The following is a 19,256-nucleotide window of genomic DNA, read 5'->3' on the forward strand; positions in this document are numbered from 1 at the left end:
GCTTCCGCTTACGGTCTACGAGGGTACGTGGACGAACACTCTCCCCTCTCGTTGCTATATCATCACCATGATCTTGCGTGTGCGTAGGAAAAATTTTAAAATTACTGCGTTCCCCAACAGTGGCATCCGAGCCTGGTTTTATGCGTTGATGTTATATGCACGAGTAGAACACAAGTGAGTTGTGGGCGATATAAGTCATACTGCTTACCAGCATGTCATACTTTGGTTCGGCGGCATTGTGAGATGAAACGCCCGTACCGACATTACACGTACGCTTACGCGAAACTGGTTTCACCGCTACGAGCACTCGTTGCTTAAAGGTGACCGGCGGGTGTCTGTCTCTCTCACTTTAGTTGAACCGAGTGTGGCTACGCCCGGTCCTTGCGAAGGTTAAAACAGCACCAACTTGACAAACTATCGTTGTGGTTTTGATGCGTAGGTAAGAACGGTTCTTGCTAAGCCCGTAGCAGCCACGTAAAATTTGCAACAACAAAGTAGAGGATGTCTAACTTGTTTTTGCAGGGCATGTTGTGATGTGATATGGTCAAGACGTGATGCTATATTTTATTGTATGATATGATCATGTTTTGTAACCGAAGTTATCGGCAACTAGCAGGAGCCATATGGTTGTCGCTTTATTGTATGAAATGCAAACGCCCTGTAATTGCTTTACTTTATCACTAAGCGGTAGCGATAGTCGTAGAAGCAATAGATGGCATAACGACAACGATGCTACGATGGAGATCAAGGTGTCGCGCCGGTGACAATGGTGATCATGATGGTGCTTCGAAGATGGAGATCACAAGCACAAGATGATGATGGCCATATCATATCACTTATATTGATTGCATGTGATGTTTATCCTTTATGCATCTTATCTTGCTTTGATTGACGGTAGCATTTTAAGATGATCTCTCACTTAATAATCAAGAAGTGTTCTCCCTGAGTATGCACCGTTGCGAAAGTTCTTCGTGCTGAGACACCACGTGATGATCGGGTGTGATAGGCTCTACATTCAAATACAACGGATGCAAAACAGTTGCACACACGGAATACTCAGGTCATACTTGACGAGCCTAGCATATACAGATATGGCCTCGGAACACGGAGACCGAAAGGTCGAACGTGAATCATATAGTAGATATGATCAACATAGTGATGTTCACCATTGAAACTACTCCATCTCACGTGATGATCAGACATGGTTTAGTTGATTTGGATCACGTGATCACTTAGATGACTAGAGAGATGTCTGTCTAAGTGGGAGTTCTTAAGTAATATGATTAATTGAACTTAAATTTATCATGAACTTAGTACCTGATAGTATTTTGCTTGTCTATGTTTGTTTGTAGATAGATGGCTCGTGCTGTTGTTCCGTTGAATTTTAATGCGTTCCTTGAGAAAGCAAAGTTGAAAGATGATGGTAGCAATTACACGGACTGGGTCCGTAACCTGAGGATTATCCTCATTGCTGCACAGAAAAGTTACATCCTGGAAGCACCGCTGGGTGCCAGGCCTGCTGCTGATGCAACTGACGACGTTAAGAACGTCTGGCAGAGCAAAGCTGATGACTACTCTATAGTTCAGTGTGCCATGCTTTACGGCTTAGAACCGGGTCTTCAACGACATTTTGAATGTCATGGAGCATATGAGATGTTCCAGGAGTTGAAGTTAATATTTCAGGCAAATGCCCGGCTTGAGAGATATGAAGTCTCCAATAAGTTCTATAGCTGCAAGATGGAGGAGAATAGTTCTGTCAGTGAACACATACTCAAAATGTCTGGGTATAATAATCACTTGATTCAACTGGGAGTTAATCTTTCTGATGATAGTGTCATTGACAGAATTCTCCAATCACTACCACCAAGATACAAGCGCTTCGTGATGAACTATAATATGCAAGGGATGAACAAAACTATTCCCGAGCTCTTCGCAATGCTAAAAGCTGCGGAGGTAGAAATCAAAAAGGAGCATCAAGTGTTGATGGTTAACAAGACCACCAGTTTCAAGAAAAATGGCAAAGGGAAGAAGAAGGGGAACTTCAAAAAGAACGGCAAGCAAGTTGCTGCTCAAGAGAAGAAACCCAAGTCTGGACCTAAGCCTGAAACTGAGTGCTTCTACTGCAAGCAGACTGGACACTGGAAGCGGAATTGCCCCAAGTATTTGGCGGATAAGAAGGATGGCAAAGTGAATAAAGGTATATGTGATATACATGTTATTGATGTGTACCTTACTAATGCTCGCAGTAGCACCTGGGTATTTGATACTGGTTCTGTTGCTAATATTTGCAACTCGAAACAGGGACTACGAATTAAGCAAAGATTAGCTAAGGACGAGGTGATGATGCGCGTGGGAAATGATTCCAAAGTCGATGTGATCGCGGTCGGCACGCTACCTCTACATCTACCATCGGGATTAGTGTTAGACCTAAATAATGGTTATTTGGTGCCATCGTTGAGCATGAACATTATATCTGGATCTTGTTTGATGCGAGACGGTTATTCATTTAAATCAGAGAATAATGGTTGTTCTATTTATATGAGTAATATCTTTTATGGTCATGCACCCTTGAAGAGTGGTCTATTTTTATTAAATCTCGATAGTAGTGATACACATATTCATAGTGTTGAAACCAAAAGATGCAGAGTTGATAACGATAGTGCAACTTATTTGTGGCACTGCCGTTTAGGTCATATCGGTGTAAAGCGCATGAAGAAACTCCATACTGATGGGCTTTTGGAATCACTTGATTATGAATCACTTGGTACTTGCGAACCATGCCTCATGGGCAAGATGACTAAAACGCTGTTCTCCGGAACTATGGAGCGAGCAACTGATTTGTTGGAGATCATACATACTGATGTTTGTGGTCCAATGAATGTTGAGGCTCGCGGCGGGTATCGTTATTTTCTCACCTTCACAGATGATTTGAGCAGATATGGGTATATCTACTTAATAAAACACAAGTCTGAAACATTTGAAAAGTTCAAAGAATTTCAGAGTGAAGTGGAAAATCATCGTAACAAGAAAATAAAGTTTCTACGATCTGATCGTGGAGGAGAATATTTGAGTACGAGTTTGGTCTACACTTGAAACAATACGGAATAGTTTCGCAACTCACCCCACCCGGAACACCACAACGAAATGGTGTGTCCGAACGTCGTAATCGTACTTTACTAGATATGGTGCGATCTATGATGTCTCTTACAGATTTACTGCTATCGTTTTGGGGTTATGCTTTAGAGACAGCCGCATTCACGTTAAATAGGGCACCATCAAAATCCGTTGAGACGACACCTTATGAACTGTGGTTTGGCAAGAAACCAAAGTTGTCGTTTCTTAAAGTTTGGGGCTGTGATGCTTATGTAAAGAAACTTCAACCAGATAAGCTCGAACCCAAATCGGAGAAATGTGTCTTCATAGGATACCCAAAGGAGACTATTGGGTACACCTTCTATCACAGATCTGAGGGCAAGATTTTCGTTGCTAAATTCGGAACCTTTCTAGAGAAGGAGTTTCTCTCGAAAGAAGTGAGTGGGAGGAAAGTAGAACTTGATGAGATAACTGTATCTACTCCCTTGTTGGAAAGTAGTTCGTCACAAGAACCAGTTCCTGTGACAACTACACCAACTAGTGAGGAAGCTAATGATATTGATCATGAAACTTCAGATCAAGTTTCTACTGAACCTCGCAGGTCTACCAGAATAAGATCCACACCAGAGTGGTACGGTAATCCTATTCTGGAAGTCATGTTACTTGACCATGATGAACCTACGAACTATGAGGAAGCGATGATGAGCCCAGATTCAGCAAAATTGCTAGAGGCCATGAAATCTGAGATGGGATCCATGTACGAAAACAAAGTATGGACTTTGGTTGACTTGCCCGATGATCGGCAAGCCATTGAGAATAAATGGATTTTTAAGAAGAAGACTGACTCTGATGGTAATATAACTGTCTATAAAGCTCGACTTGTTGCGAAAGGTTTTCGACAAGTTCAAGGGGTTGACTACGATGAGACTTTCTCACCCGTAGCGATGCTTAAGTCTGTCCGAATCATGTTAGCTATTGCTGCATTTCACGATTATGAAATTTGGCAAATGGATGTCAAAACTGCATTCTTGAATGGATTTCTGGAAGAAGAGTTGTATATGATGCAACCAGAAGGTTTTGTTGATCCAAAAGGTGCTAACAAAGTGTGCAAACTCCACCGATCTATTTATGGGCTGGTGCAAGCATCTCGGAGTTGGAATAAACGTTTTGATAGTGTGATCAAAGCATATGGTTTTATACAGACTTTTGGAGAAGCCTGTATTTACAAGAAAGTGAGTGGGAGCTCTGTAGCATTTCTGATTTTATATGTAGATGACATATTATTAATTGGAAATGATATAGAATTTCTGGATAGCATAAAGGGATACTTGAATAAAAGTTTTTCAATGAAAGACCTCGGTGAAGCTGCTTACATATTAGGCATCAAGATCTATAGAGATAGATCAAGACGCTTAATAGGACTTTCACAAAGCACATACCTTGACAAAATTTTGAAAAAGTTCAAAATGGATCAGGCAAAGAAAGGTTTCTTGCCTGTGCTACAAGGTGTGAAGTTGAGTCAAACTCAATGCCCGACCACAGCAGAAGATAGAGAGAAAATGAAAGATGTTCCCTATGCTTCATCCATAGGCTCTATCATGTATGCAATGTTGTGTACCAGACCTGACGTATGCTTAGCAATAAGCTTGGCAGGAAGGTACCAAAGTAATCCAGGAGTGGATCACTGGACAGCGGTCAAGAACATCCTGAAATACCTGAAAAGGACTAAGGATATGTTTCTCGTATATGGAGGTGACAAAGAGCTAGTCGTAAAAGGTTACGTCGATGCAAGCTTTGACACTGATCTGGACGATTCTAAATCGCAAACCGGATACGTGTTTATATTAAACGGTGGAGCTGTAAGTTGGTGCAGTTCTAAACAAAGCGTCGTGGCTGGATCTACATGTGAAGCGGAGTACATAGCTGCTTCTGAAGCAGCAAATGAAGGAGTCTGGATGAAGGAGTTCATTACCGATCTAGGTGTCATACCTAGTGCATCGGGACCAATGAAGATCTTCTGTGAGAATACTGGTGCAATTGCTTTGGCAAAGGAATCCAGATTTCACAAGAGGACCAAGCACATCAAGAGACGCTTCAATTCCATTCGGGACCAAGTCCAAGTGGGAGACATAGAGATTTGCAAAATACATACGGATCTGAATGTTGCAGACCCGTTGACTAAGCCTCTCTCACGAGCAAAACATGATCAACACCAAAACTCCATGGGTGTTAGAATCATTACTATGTAATCTAGATTATTGACTCTAGTGCAAGTGGGAGACTGAAGGAAATATGCCCCAGAGGCAATAATAAAGTTATTATTTATTTCCTCATATCATGATAAATGTTTATTATTCATGCTAGAATTGTATTAACCGGAAACATGATACATGTGTGAATACATAGACAAACATATAGTCACTAGTATGCCTCTACTTGACTAGCTCATTAATCAAAGATGGTTATGTTTCCTAACCATAGACATGTGTTATCATTTGATTAATGGGATCACATCATTAGAAGAATGATGTGATTGACATGACCCATCCCGTTAGCTTAGCACTTGATCGTTTAGTATTCTGCTATTGCTTTCTTCATGACTTATACATGTTTCTACAACTATGAGAAATATGCAACTCCCGTTTACCGGAAGAACACTTTGGGTACTACCAAACGTCACAACGTAACTGGGTGATTATAAAGGAGTACTACAGGTGTCTCCGAAGGTACATGTTGAGTTGGCGTATTTCGAGATTAGGTTTTGTCACTCCGATTGTCGGAGAGGTATCTCTGGGCCCTCTCGGTAATACTCATCACTTAAGCCTTGCAAGCATTATAACTAATAAGTTAGTTGTGAGATGACGTATTACAGAACGAGTAAAGAGACTTGCCGGTAACGAGATTGAACTAGGTATTGGATACCGACGATCAAATCTCGGGCAAGTAACATACCGATGACAAAGGGAACAACGTATGTTGTTATGCGGTTTGACCGATAAAGATCTTCGTAGAATATGTAGGAACCAATATGGGCATCCAGGTCCCGCTATTGGTTATTGACCGAGAATGGTTTTAGGTCATGTCTACATAGTTCTCGAACCCGTAGGGTCCGCACGCTTAACGTTTCGATGACAGTTTTATTATGAGTTTACAAGTTTTGATGCACCGAAGTTTGTTCCGAGTCCCGGATGTGATCACGGACATGACGAGGAGTCTCGGAATGGTCGAGACATAAAGATTGATATATTGGAAGCCTATGTTTGGACATCGGAATGGTTCCGGGTGAAATCGGCATTTTACCGGAGTACCGGGAGGTTACCGGAACCCCCCGGGGGGTTAATGGGCCTACATGGGCCACGAGGGAGAAGAGAGAAGGGGCCAGGAGGGGGCCGCGTGCCCCTCCCCCTCCTAGTCCGAATAGGACAAGGGAAGGGGGGCGGCGCCCCCCCTTTCCTTCCCCTCTTCCTCCTCTTCCCCCCCTTCTCCTATTCCAACTAGGAAAGAAGGGAGTCCTACTCCCGGTGGGAGTAGGACTCCCCCCTTGGCGCGCCCTCCTTGGCCGGCCGCCTCCTCCCCCTGGCTCCTTTATATACGGGGGCGGGGGGGGCACCCTAGACACACAAGTTGATCTACGGATCGTTCCTTAGCCGTGTGCGGTGCCCCTCTCCACCATATTCCACCTCGGTCATATCGTCGCGGAGTTTAGGCGAAGCCCTGCGCCGGTAGAGCATCATCATCGTCACCACGCCGTCGTGCTGACGGAACTCATCCCCGAAGCTTTGCTGGATCGGAACCCGGGGATCGTCATCGAGCTGAACGTGTGCTGAACTCGGAGGTGCCGTATGTTCGGTGCTTGGATCGGTCGGATCGTGAAGACGTACGACTACATCAACCGCGTTGTCATAACGCTTCCGCTTACGGTCTACGAGGGTACATGGACGAACACTCTCCCCTCTCGTTGCTATATCATCACCATGATCTTGCGTGTGCGTAGGAATTTTTTTGAAATTACTGCGTTCCCCAACACCACCAACAACAACAACAAGAAAAAGAAGGACTAAATTAAGCAGACTGTATATATCTCTGTTTCCATTCGCTCATATTAATTTGTTATCTCTGTTTATCCTGTCAATCTCATCGCAGAATGTTAGTAATACATATTTGGCAGAGATCTTCTACATTATCGTCCACAGGTTGGTTTGTTGAACTATGTGCCCTGACGAGCACACAATTCACAAAAAAGACCGTATGGGCTGTCTATAATGATCGCACCTGATTACCGACTTGTTTGCCCGGTATCACACACATCTTGTTATGCCGAATCGTTTGTGTTCACCTCGATCATCGCAAACGGTTCATCGGATTGAACTGTATGTCGTATATCGCACACACCTCGATCTGGCTGCCCGTTTCTGTTGTTCTGTCTCATCGCAAACAGTTTGTATGGATCAACCGTATGCCCAGCATCACACACGCAACTAAAATCTGAACCGTGTTTGATGTATCATTCATCGCAAATGTGTTGCATCTTTTTTGACGGGTTTTTTACATCACCATTTGCGATTAATTCATCGCACACAGTTTCGTTAAAGAGTCTCTGATCGTAGTGTCGCGTTAGCAGCAACCTGCAGTAGTGCCCACTAAACAATAACGATAAGCATAACCCTAATATACCAACAACCCTAACCCCAACATAACAACACCCATAACCCTAACCCTAACATACTAAGAAGCCTAACCCTAGCAAATTGGCCAACAAACATCTCATATCTCCATTCAAATTTCAAGATCCATAAAAAACCAGAATTTCCCCAAACTAGCAACAAATGAGCAAATGTGAGCATTTTTTGGATGAAAACGAGGGGTTAAGTGGAGATTACCTTGAGGAAGGGATTGAGTTCGAAATCCATAGAGAAAATCTTCACATTTGAAAGATTTGGAGAAGGATTTGAGAGGGGGAGAGGAGAAATCACGGGTGGGGTGCGTGTGTGTGGTGGGGGGGTAGGGGAGGAGGCCCAGCCTACAGAATGTGCAGCGCCTAAGAGCTAGGCGCTGCACATTACATGTGTGGCGCCCAGCTCCAAGGTGCTGCACTGCTCGGTGCGGCGCCCAACTGTGCCACGCTGGCCAGACGTGCAACGTCTGAGTGCAAGGCGTTGTACAGTGAAGTGTGGCGCCTACACGAAAGGGTGAGCTGAGCGATTTTTTTTTCAAAGCAGTTCAATTTGTGAATTATTTTCGTCCTCAAGTCAATTTTATCGTTTTTGCCTTGTTTCTCCACAACTTCCAAGGCGCACCGGTCATGTCATCCGCCTCTTTTGCCCCAGCTCCGCCCTGCCGCGTGCTGCTACTCTGCTGCACGCTGCCGCTGCCTCCCCATCAATGCCGCCCTGCAGCTGCTGCTTTATCTCACCCTCCCGTGCTCCTCCCCCTCAGCCAACGCCCGCCTCCCCAGCTCAAACCCTCTCTGCCGACCCTGTGCGCTGTCATGGCGGTGACGGCGGAGGCTGACGCACTCCTTCCATCCACGCGCGAGCCCAGCCCCCACGACGGCGCCCCACCGCCGGGTTCGGTTCCTGCGCGGCCGGACCTAAATTTGAACGAACCTGCTGAAGACGGCGAGGGCCACGGCGGGGATGCCGGTTGCTCGAGAAGCGGCGGTGAAAGCGCCGATGGATCTGCGGCGCCTTCTGCACATGACGGTGCCGCCGCGACGCCACTTCCTGAAAGGGTACGGCCCGTTTCCCCCTTTGCTTTTTTTTTTTTGTTTCATCAGCGACAGCAACTCTGCAACTGCAAGCTTCCCTTCGATTGACTGAACTATCATCGCTGCTGCCTGCTGCAATGGCTTGATCCCCGTTGTTTGATCCATGTGCTCGGTGTTCCTTTCACCAATTAAGTGAACTGGACAGGTTGTGGGTGCAGGCAGAGTCCTGCGAAGCATAGATCTAAACCAGCGAGCAGGCGACGACGAGGGCGGCGGCGGGGCTGCCGATCGCTCGAGAAGGGGCGGTAAAAGCGCCGCCCAAGGACGTGCACATGGCGATGCCGCCACGACGCCTCTGCCTGAAAGGGTACGGACGGTTTCCCCTTTGTTCATATTTTCCTCTTCCGTTTGCAAGCTTCTCTTGCTGTTCATCGATGGTGCTGCCTGAGAGAGTATGCTTGGCTTTGTTCTCTTCTCCTTCCTGCATCTCCCTTTTTTCACACTGATTGATCAACTACAGTATACTAGTACAATACCCGTGCGTTGCCACGGGCTAACAAAGTATATGTACACCGAGAAATACGCTAACAAAAATGTATAGGGAACTATTTACATGTGAAGATATTTCATGCTAGTGATGTGGTAGATAAATGAATCTCCTCATCTTTCTCTCCCCCTCCCTCTCCCACGATCCTTTCTTCTTTGTGTTTTATTCACCCACGTCCCATGACTTCTCCAGTTGGCCATCTCATAGATTGTACTCCCTCCGTTCCCAAATATTTGTCTTTTTAGAGATTTCAACAAGTGCCTACATATGAAACAAAACGAGTCAATCTACACTCTGAAATATGTCTACATACATCCGTATGTCATAGTTCATTTGAAATGTCAAAAAAGACAAATATTTGGAAACGGATGGAGTAATAGATAACTTATGTGCCCCATAAAAAGATACCAAACGCCGTGTGAGAGATAAGAATTCAGGGTGACATCTGTCTATACAATTAGTTTTCAAGGCAAACTTTTGCACCAAGATTGTGACAGTCACATTCCATCGAATGAACATGTGATGCTGACCGAAGACTTGATCAACTGTTTAAATATGCCTATGATAAAAAATAGTTTATTCAAAGCACATTTATCTAAGAATGTAGTACGATTTGTTTAAAGTCAAAAATGAGAGATTTGGTTACATCCTAAATTATCATATATATTGAGGAATAAATTTCATCAACTCATGATCTAAAATGAAAGGACTTCTTATTAGTGGCATAAAGTCGTGAGAAAGCCATGTTATATGCACTCTATTATCTGTTGGAGCACATGGGTGCTCGTTATCCCTCCCATCAAGTTGCCCCGGGATTTACAGCCCAACACACATAGGCCACTAATAATCTATGTATGCTTCTTTTAAACAGTGAATATGGCCCACATCTGAAGTCCATGAAACATGACTATGTGAGGCACTTTCACACCGGATCGAATGTCAGAGCACCATATGGGTCGTCCAAGACGAGATTCTGGACTAACAGAGTCATTTTCGAGCCGATTTATTATGTCTGACTCATGCATGTGGCTTCCCTTCCCCTACACAACTAAAGCTCGTCCCTCACTGGCTAAAGTGAACTCCACCTAGATCCACCATTCCCCCGCAGTCAATTCTTCCTCATCAGCCATTCCCGAAGAGATCTTGCCGCTCATTCCTGGCTTCGATTGCGGAGAGCAGATCATCACATAGATTGCCCATAGTGTGGCAAATGTCGGCAATCTGCCCCCGGTCACCTGCAACCACAAGAGTCCCTTTAGTATGAATCAGATTCACACCATAACCATTTGCAACAATCTAGTCCTCTAATACAAGCCCATCATAATTCTCAATAGTCATTAAAATATGGAATCAAAACAGCTAACAATCTATCATGTATCCAAAATTGACACCTATGCTTATCATACATGCCGGAGAAAAATAGCTACAATGTTGCTGTCAAGATAACATTTTGGAAGCATTTTCTCTCAAATAAGTATTAATAGATCAGACACTGACAAAATGATTATGGTAGTGTAAACCAAACAAAATGACATGGCCCACACACCAATCTATTCAGGAGTGTTACATTAATCCAACAATTTGTTCAGCGCATGGTAGCTATATAAGTAATCCAGATATCATTCGTGTTGACAGAAATTAGCAATGCTCCCAAGTACATACAAAATTGTCGAGAGAGAATTTCCTAGCTTGCTGAGTTTCCAAAGACTGGACTTCTTAATAATGACACACCTTCATGTCCATGCAGGAGCTTTAGGGTCGATCAGGCCATAGATTTCTTCGATGTTGGCGACGAATCTTCCGTTCAAGCTTCCGTTGCCCCTCCACCACACATATTTGCGCGTCTCCACTCACTCCCCTCATAGGCGGCCGCTGCACGACATGTTGAGCCACTCATGGCTGTCTCCACTCACTCCCCTCATAGGAATAGTGAACCGTAAAAATATTTTCAGAGTATTAGGCTTGTATCATGAATTATGTTCGCTTCTATCAATGCTTCAAGACGCAAAGCTTTTTGTGTTTGCTAAGAAAACTAAGCAAATATGAAGGTAAAAGGAAATCATCAATATAATTCCGCAAAAACTACTACATGGAACGGACATGAAATGTTGCGGAAATTGCTGAATCTTGCTTTTCTGGAACAACGATATAGAGTGTTCACTACTGACTTGCACATACTTTGCAATCAGAAAAAATCTTCATCAAGTATGTAGACGCGGTGAAAGGGAATACAACATACAAAATCTAGATACAGAATTCAAGATAATAAAGCTAGATGGAGCTAACACGACACAATATGCTTCATCGTTTAGCGGGTACTCCCATGCATATACTAAATCATATAGACATACACTTCAACCATCAGAACTATGCCAGAACTGGAACTGGTTTGTTCTTACATGTCATTTCCAGTGAGAAAAGGGGGATGCTATACATTCCAAGTCGCAAAAATTGTCTTAAAATTATAAGAAGCAAACTAAAAATTATAAATAATCAGAAGAAGTGCTCCCGCTGAGCGAAAACACATTGCATCTGAACAATGCAAAGCAACTGCAGCACATAAGCTAGCACCTTATTCATGCTTTAAAGGTGTACAGTTTGACCACCTACTCGTAGCTACTATACACATTCACAAGACATTAGGCCTTTCATGTAATATTTTTCTAGGCAAGAAAACATTGCTATATGACGTAACTCGTAGTAGTAGGTAAATTCACAAACTGTGTATGTTGTATCAATGACTCTGCTGTAATCAAACTTTGAAGCTACAATCAGATAAAGGAATAATATGAACTTCAGTTAACTGATGTAAAATAACAAAAAGAGGCATGTCTAAAGAACACAATGGAAGAATAGAAAAATGCATCTAGAAGATTACACATGATCTAATCATATACCTTGCCACCCAAAATTTTGCCTTTATCGTATCAATGAGTTTGCTGTAAATGAGGAAGTAGTAATTTTTGCACGTACTCTAGGTGTTTTGTCATCGGTTGAACGACAAGCTTCTTCATTTTTGGAAACTACACGAACAAGACAAAACATTTGTTCACAGTAAGTTAGTAACCCTAAAGGATCTACCTACTCGGAGAAATTCATAAGAACAAACTGCATATACAGTAAAACACAACGAGCTCTGAATCAAAGTATAACTATTTGAAAATCTTTGGAGAAGATCAAACAATACATCATTGCATCACTACTCGGGGTCACTAACGGAGGCGCCAATTCCTTCGAGCTGGGGAAAGGGGAATTGAAGGTGCTCAGCAGAACTAGAAGGGGGAGAAATGAAAACCTCAAACACTACCATTTGAAGAGCAGAGGATATATATTTAGGAACTCATAGAAATAATCACCGGAGGTCCTGTACAGATACAAGTAGGTGGTGGCATCGCCGTCTTAGCTCGGTTGTCCAAGCAACACAGAATGTCCTGATCACCACACAGTTGAAATTGAAAGTGTTTGCAACTCTGCAAATTATATACATATCCAACGATTTAGTTGGGAGTTTATTCTGCACCATTTGTGAAAACACACACTCACAAGCAATTCGTTGAGTAGACACCGTGAAATAAAATTATATTGTGAAAAATACTATTTATCAAACAGGTGAAACAAACTAATCAGGTGCATCTCCGTAAGCAAAGAAAAAGGCAGACCAAAATCTATAGGATATGAGACATATATATCTCTTTGTTTATATATAGACACACACACACGTCATAATACCTTGACTTTCTTCCAGAGACTAAACATTGGTTTGTGGACTAAAAACTCAGAGAAAAAATTACCAGAATGGGTAAATGAGTAATGGAGCAAACATGCACATTACTGAGAGAGAACACATGTCCAGTGCATACAGTTATAAACAACCATACTTATATAATTTCCATGTGGGAGAAGTATATTAGGTTATGAAAGCAAGCGCCGTCGTTCGTGATTTTAACGCACACAACTGATGTCATGTCACAATGGTGCCAACCGGCTTGCCCATGACACAGCTAGATTCTGTCACCTCAATCTTTGTAATCTCATCGTCTTAGGACATGCCACATCTTGCAATGTTGTGAGTAGATGACAGATAAGATGTAGCAGTGTATAATGGAATTAGGGGTGGATCAGCAACCTGACATGCGCGGGGGAGGTACTCTGCCCGCCACTTCCCATCCCTAGAGGGGGCGTGGAGGGTCGGCTACCATCACCTTGACGCTCGGCCCACGAGACTACCATAGATGTATTCTCACCTGCGTCGATGCCACGTGCACGACGCCACGACCGCGGCTGCCACAGCCTGGCCTCTCCTAAAAAGGGCAGCCCCAGTGCATGTAGCTCCCGCTTGCGCAGGGTCTGGGGAAGGGTCCGACCACTTTGGGTCTATTGTACGCAGCCTTTCCTTACATTTCTGCAAGAGGCTGTTTCCAGGACTTGAACCCGTGACCTCATGGTCACAAGGCAGCAGCTTTACCACTGCGCCAAGGCTCCCCTTCCACAGCCTGGCCTCTCCTACAAGTAAAAAAGTAAATCACACCAAAATCAACAGAAAAGGCACACCAAATCAAGTTGAGAAGTGAGAGTGCAAGGGATTCATCGTACCTGCTCCGAGTAGGTCGAGACGCAATAGTAAATCCCACCGGCTGCCTTCATGTCCGTTCATGATTGGAACAGGCATGTTTCAGCCAGCTCGAGGTGCACTTACCAAGGTTGCAAATTACATGATTTACGTATATATATTGTGAGAAGAAAACCCAAAAAAACGATTGCATGTATTTTAGCGAAGTGTGCTTCTGAACCACAGCTTGGAATTGTGTAATCACGACATGACATCATGATTCCCCAAAACAATTCAGACCATAGTTAGCACAGTATGGACACCTAAATCTTGAACATTCTAAAATAATTACAATATCCTCATTTTTCTCTATTTATACCAGAAAGTAAGAAGAACCGCAAGCAATCATCAGGAAATACCAAATCTAGGGGTTACAGAAAGTCAAAGTGTTCCCATCAAACTGTGGAGAACACTACTTGTTTAATTAAAACTAATGTTCTACCTTGGAAGAAAAATGACAGATGCAACTCACGCAGATGACCAGGCCTAGGTAATTTATAGCAGATGTCCACCCGTGAGTCCTTTTTCTGCGGATTAAAAGAAACACTTGCAAGTTGTTAAACCAAGAACAGTGAATATAGCATGCAAGTAATAATCAGAATATTATTCAGCTTCTATTTCCATGAATCGATCAGAGATAAAGTTGATCTTTATTTGACATTCAATCAAACAGTCCCAATCAAATTTAATTTGGGGCAGGGTAGAAAGATGCAAGTCATAATAGGGAGAAAAGCTATCAAGAATGCCATGCTGCTTGTTGCGACAAATTTACCATGTTACACCTTTTCGTGGAAGGGTCAAAAGATCTGGATGCGCTTATCTGAAATTCTTAAATGATCAGTTCAAACAAATTATAGAGCCAAAGCAATTCAAAATTTAGCATTATGAAGGAAAGGCTCGTGATTAGTATGCAAATACGAAAGGCACAAGATTACTACGAAGTAGGATGACTGTCTGCCAAAGGCAAAAATAACTCAGTTTTATGCTTTTCTAAACTAAAGCAGAAACGACCATACAATTGCAGGAGAAAAATTGATGTATGCTTTTTCTAACCTCAGCAGTAACGAACACACAATTGCGGCAGACAGGCTTGGGCATCACAATCGAGAACATCTATCACCAGCATACCGCACCGATTGCGACACCTCATGTTGTCATGCACGCAGTAGCAGACCTAGCAGCACAGATCAAAGAGTATTATATAAAACTGTAGCAATTCATATGTAAACCATTATTTTTCAATCACACACACAAATAACTAAATTGAATCGATAACAAACTTACAAAATATAGCTGACACCACTAATGTAGTAGGCTACTCAATGCCACAATAAACAAAACCAATCAACCAGGTACTCAAGTAGCATTATTTACAACAGTAGTGACTTCAGATTCAAAAGGTGTAGATAGAATGAACAAGCTTAATATCTAGTCTTTCTTGTAGTCTAACCTCACCCGACATTGATGCTAGATAGATGGAATTGCACATGTTTAAACTTGGTTCTCCTAGTATCGAAAATCTTCACATGCATCAACTAATTAATCAGTGGCAAAAAGGAGCTTTCGATGGAAGAGAAAGAAATAAAAACCCTGCAGAAAATTGACTGTTGGCAGCAGTGGACGGGAACGACCAACAATAAAACAACAGAAGCTTGTTTAGTTAGCCTGTGTACCATGACCTGGCTCATCATAATAACATCTTCTGCAGTCAAGGAAAGCAAATCAAAACCCTATGTGTACCATGAGGTGCATACATCACATCTCTGCACACAAAGAAAAAAAAATCACCAGATCATTCAGCAACAGGGTGACAAACACAGACAGAAGAAAGAAGAAATCCATAAACAGAGAAGCTGAACCAATCTCTCCAAAAATGAAAAGAAAAAATGTGCACACACACGCACATATCAGCCAGTTCTAGCATGCATCGATCCATCAAAGCATTAAGCCATCAGCCACCCATTAGAGAAGTGAAAAATGAAAGGATTCAAACTTACGCATCAATCCATCTAAGCATCAGGCCAAAGGCAGCGGGAGCGAAGTGCTCTGATGAATCCGCTTTGCACAGCTCTGATTCCCTTGCGCATCTCGGCGGCGACGCAACCCCGGCCCCTTCACTCACCTCTACTGCGGCGCTAACCTGACCCCCTTTCTCTACCTTGTCCCTCCTCACGTCGCCCCCGATCGACATCCAGACAAAGGGCGCACATAGCTTGGGCCCGAGCTGTGCGTGGCAGTGGATCCACGGCGGCGGCGGCGGCGTCCTGGGGATGCTGATCCATGATGGGTGATGTATCCTAGGCTAGGCGGGAGAGATTGCTCTTGCTTTACACATTGAGAGAGACAGACACAAGGGCTTGATTCGTTCCTCACATGTAGGCTAGGCGGGAGGATTAGATAGCTGTTGTTGCTGTTATTTTCAAACTCCCATCAAGTGTTGTGTAGACTGCTAGTGAGATTTAATCACACTGCGTATATATGCTCAACCAAACATGCAGGCCAGTTCAAGATGGATTATTCGCCAGTTTATCCTCATCCTAGATCCATCACTACCACTAATCGACACATCAGCAAGCTGCAGTTTTGGTAGGGAGGGGAAAGGAAGGAGGAGGAGGCGTACCTTGGGCGTACAGGTCCTACAGCCCGACGGGAGGGAGATGCTGCAGATGTCGCCGGGTCGAGGTCCACCGCCGCAACAAGCACCCCCATACGCCTTGCCCCAACACCGAGAGAAGGGGTTGGATCCCGATGCTGACGGCTAGGCTAGGGTTCGTCGCCGGCCTCCATCCGGATGTTGCGGGTGCGGATCCGGCGCCGTCGTCGCCGTAACAGATCCATGGCCATCTCCACGCCCCCATCATCCGGATCCTCGTGATCCACGACGGCCGCGTCTGCCCGGATCGGCGTTGGCGGATGCGGCTGCGAGATCGCACGAGAGGACGGCGGCTCTGTGTCGTCGAGGGGATCGATAGGTAGCGCCGGAAGTGAGGGAGAAGGTGGGGCGGGGCGACGCCAGGATCGCAGGAGGAGATGGGGGGCGGGCGGCGCCGGGAGCCAGGGAGGAGGACGGGGCTGGCGGCGTCGGGCGGTGGCGACGGGATAGGCCTCGCTCGTGCGTGCGAGTCGCCTGATTTTTTGTCGTTGTTTTTTCTTTCGTAGGTCTTTTTTCGCTGGTCTTTTTTCATTGAGGCATGCGAGTGCGAGGCGTGCGAGGACTGGAGGCATCGCTCCGTTTTTACGTGGTTTTGGTTGGTTTTTCTTTTTGGTACGGGGAAGTGGGAGGTGGGATTGAGGATGAAAATAAACCGGACGAAAATGATGGAACGAAAATAAAACCCGAAACACGATCTACCAACTGAGACATTAGGAATTTAGATGTTTCTATTCCAAGGGAAACTGTTCACCAAATCAGTTTTATGCTGCTCTTGGACATAAGAGAAATGATTTGGAAAGCCTACATCTTGAGATATTCATATGCATGTTAGGCATGTAAATGGGTTAATGATTAAGCGATAGCCAAGTGTACACCATATTAACTTAGTTTTGGACGGAAAAAATTATATGAAACCAGGTCTCATATAAACCAGGTGAGACCCGCCCTGATGGATGATATGTGGCGTTCACAAATCACAAAGCATCTAATCTCCCCCCACCCCCTGATTTCAGGTGGGGGGTGGGGTGGATGCTTTGTGATTTGTGAATGCTACGTGTCATCCATCAGAATGGGTCTCACCTGCTAATCCGTGAGACCTGGTCTCATAGAATTTTTTTCCGTTTTGAACATGGCAAAACTTTGTAAGATTACTACTTTATTAAGCTGTGAAATGAGAATGTGCTACAACAAACTGAATGAAAATATACGAATCTCAAACCATTAGCTGACCCTGGGTCTAGGGGTGATAGAGCCTACCGGGGGTGGCAACATACTTATTTCTCTTCTGAAAAGTAACACTGGATGCTCAGATTTCACTGAAACACCTTTCATAGGTCGTAATATTTGTGGCAGAGCTGAATACATGTCCTAATTTCTCTACTTTGACAACTCTGCTGGCAAGAACTGAAAATGGTGCATTTTCAACTTGCAATGCTCACGGTCGCATGATTTTTGAAAATTTCATACAGCTAGCTGAAGGTACGTGTGGAGCAGCGAAAGAAGAATCTTATGCATTCTTGAAGAGTTTGTGGGATAACCGGATGCCTATGGCTGGCCTCGGTTTCCATCCGACTGAACAGGAGCTGCTCGACCATCTTCGGGCGAAGCTAATGGATGACGGAATCAATTCTCATCCACTCATTGGCGAGTTTATAACAACCATACAGGACGAAGACGGCATATGCCACACTCATCCCGAAAATCTTCCAGGTGAGGCACCGAACTGCACTCCTACACCGCCCGCAATGGTCTTTTGCCATTTTTCGTGCAAATGAGTTCTAATGTTGGATTCCTTTGCATTCGTCAATTACAGGCGTTACAAAGGACGGCAGCGCAAAGTATTTCTTCCATCGCACATCCAATGCGTACACGACTGGCAAAAGGAAGAGGCGCCAGATACAGGGGGAACTGACGTGGCATCAGACGGGAAAAGGCTGTCCCGTTACCGTCGACGGTCGAGTGATGGGATACAAGAAGTTCATGGTTCTGTACAATTGGAGGCAACACAGGCGGGAGAGTGACAAATGGGTGATGCACCAATTCCATATCGGCGAACGGTGGGATGAGGAGGGAGAGCTGGTCGTCAGCAAGATCTTCTGCCACCCCGCAAAAGAAAAAGAAAAAGCAAGATCTTCTGCCAGACGAAGCACCCGTGAGACGATGGTAAGGTATTAGGCGACGGGCGATTACTTTTCCATGTAGCAATACTTATAAGCTATCAGGGACATTAGTTCGCATTGAGAACTTGTACTGAACGACAGCGCTGTGCTTGCTTCATGCGAACCACCTTTGCATAGATTCCCTCTGAGTTGCGAAGTTTGTAGGATGTTTATATGTTGCCAGAGTTCGTATATCTGTATGTTGCCGCAGTTCACTAGAGTTGCACAACAACCACGTTCGACTAGCGCGGCATGCACTCTTGGAATTGCATTCTCTCTCTCTCTCTCTCTCTCTCTCTCTGTGTGTGTGTGTGTGTGTGTGTGTTTCCAATTTCGCCATTGATGGAAGAATTAGAACCTAGATAATTCTCTTTCTTACGTGGATCTGCGGATCTAGCGACATATTTTTTTTTTAGAAAAGAGGCCCTACATATTGCTGAGAGTGCGTTGATTCTTAATGTTCCGTTCAAGGATAGTCCCAGAGATTT

The 19,256-nt window shown here is 44.2% G+C and overlaps 1 protein-coding gene and 1 long non-coding RNA gene across 14 annotated transcripts; one reads left to right on the forward strand and one right to left on the reverse strand.

Moving 5' to 3' along the window:
• Positions 1-8,393: 8,393 nt before the first annotated feature.
• LOC123113640 (uncharacterized) lies at positions 8,394-18,980 on the forward strand. The gene is made up of 4 exons (XM_044534944.1): positions 8,394-8,824; positions 9,006-9,167; positions 18,079-18,319; positions 18,423-18,980. Exons 1-4 carry the CDS (start codon positions 8,396-8,398, stop codon positions 18,782-18,784), a joined length of 1,194 nt encoding a protein of 397 aa, XP_044390879.1. The 5' UTR covers positions 8,394-8,395; the 3' UTR covers positions 18,785-18,980.
• Positions 10,039-17,175, reverse strand: LOC123113642 (uncharacterized). 13 transcript variants are annotated; one of them, XR_006456111.1, is made up of 6 exons: positions 16,577-17,175; positions 15,010-15,719; positions 14,729-14,776; positions 13,941-14,483; positions 11,079-13,648; positions 10,039-10,582 (listed from the first exon to the last, which is right to left on the reverse strand). It is a non-coding gene; the product is annotated as an uncharacterized lncRNA (long non-coding RNA). The 13 variants fall into 13 exon arrangements; XR_006456109.1 differs by having other exon boundaries at positions 11,079-12,619; positions 12,704-12,817; positions 13,474-13,648; positions 13,941-15,719; positions 16,577-17,174; XR_006456108.1 differs by having other exon boundaries at positions 13,941-14,776.
• Positions 18,981-19,256: the final 276 nt, after the last annotated feature.

This window comes from Triticum aestivum, chromosome 5B, assembly GCF_018294505.1.
Source record: "Triticum aestivum cultivar Chinese Spring chromosome 5B, IWGSC CS RefSeq v2.1, whole genome shotgun sequence".
Classification (NCBI taxonomy): domain Eukaryota; kingdom Viridiplantae; phylum Streptophyta; class Magnoliopsida; order Poales; family Poaceae; genus Triticum; species Triticum aestivum.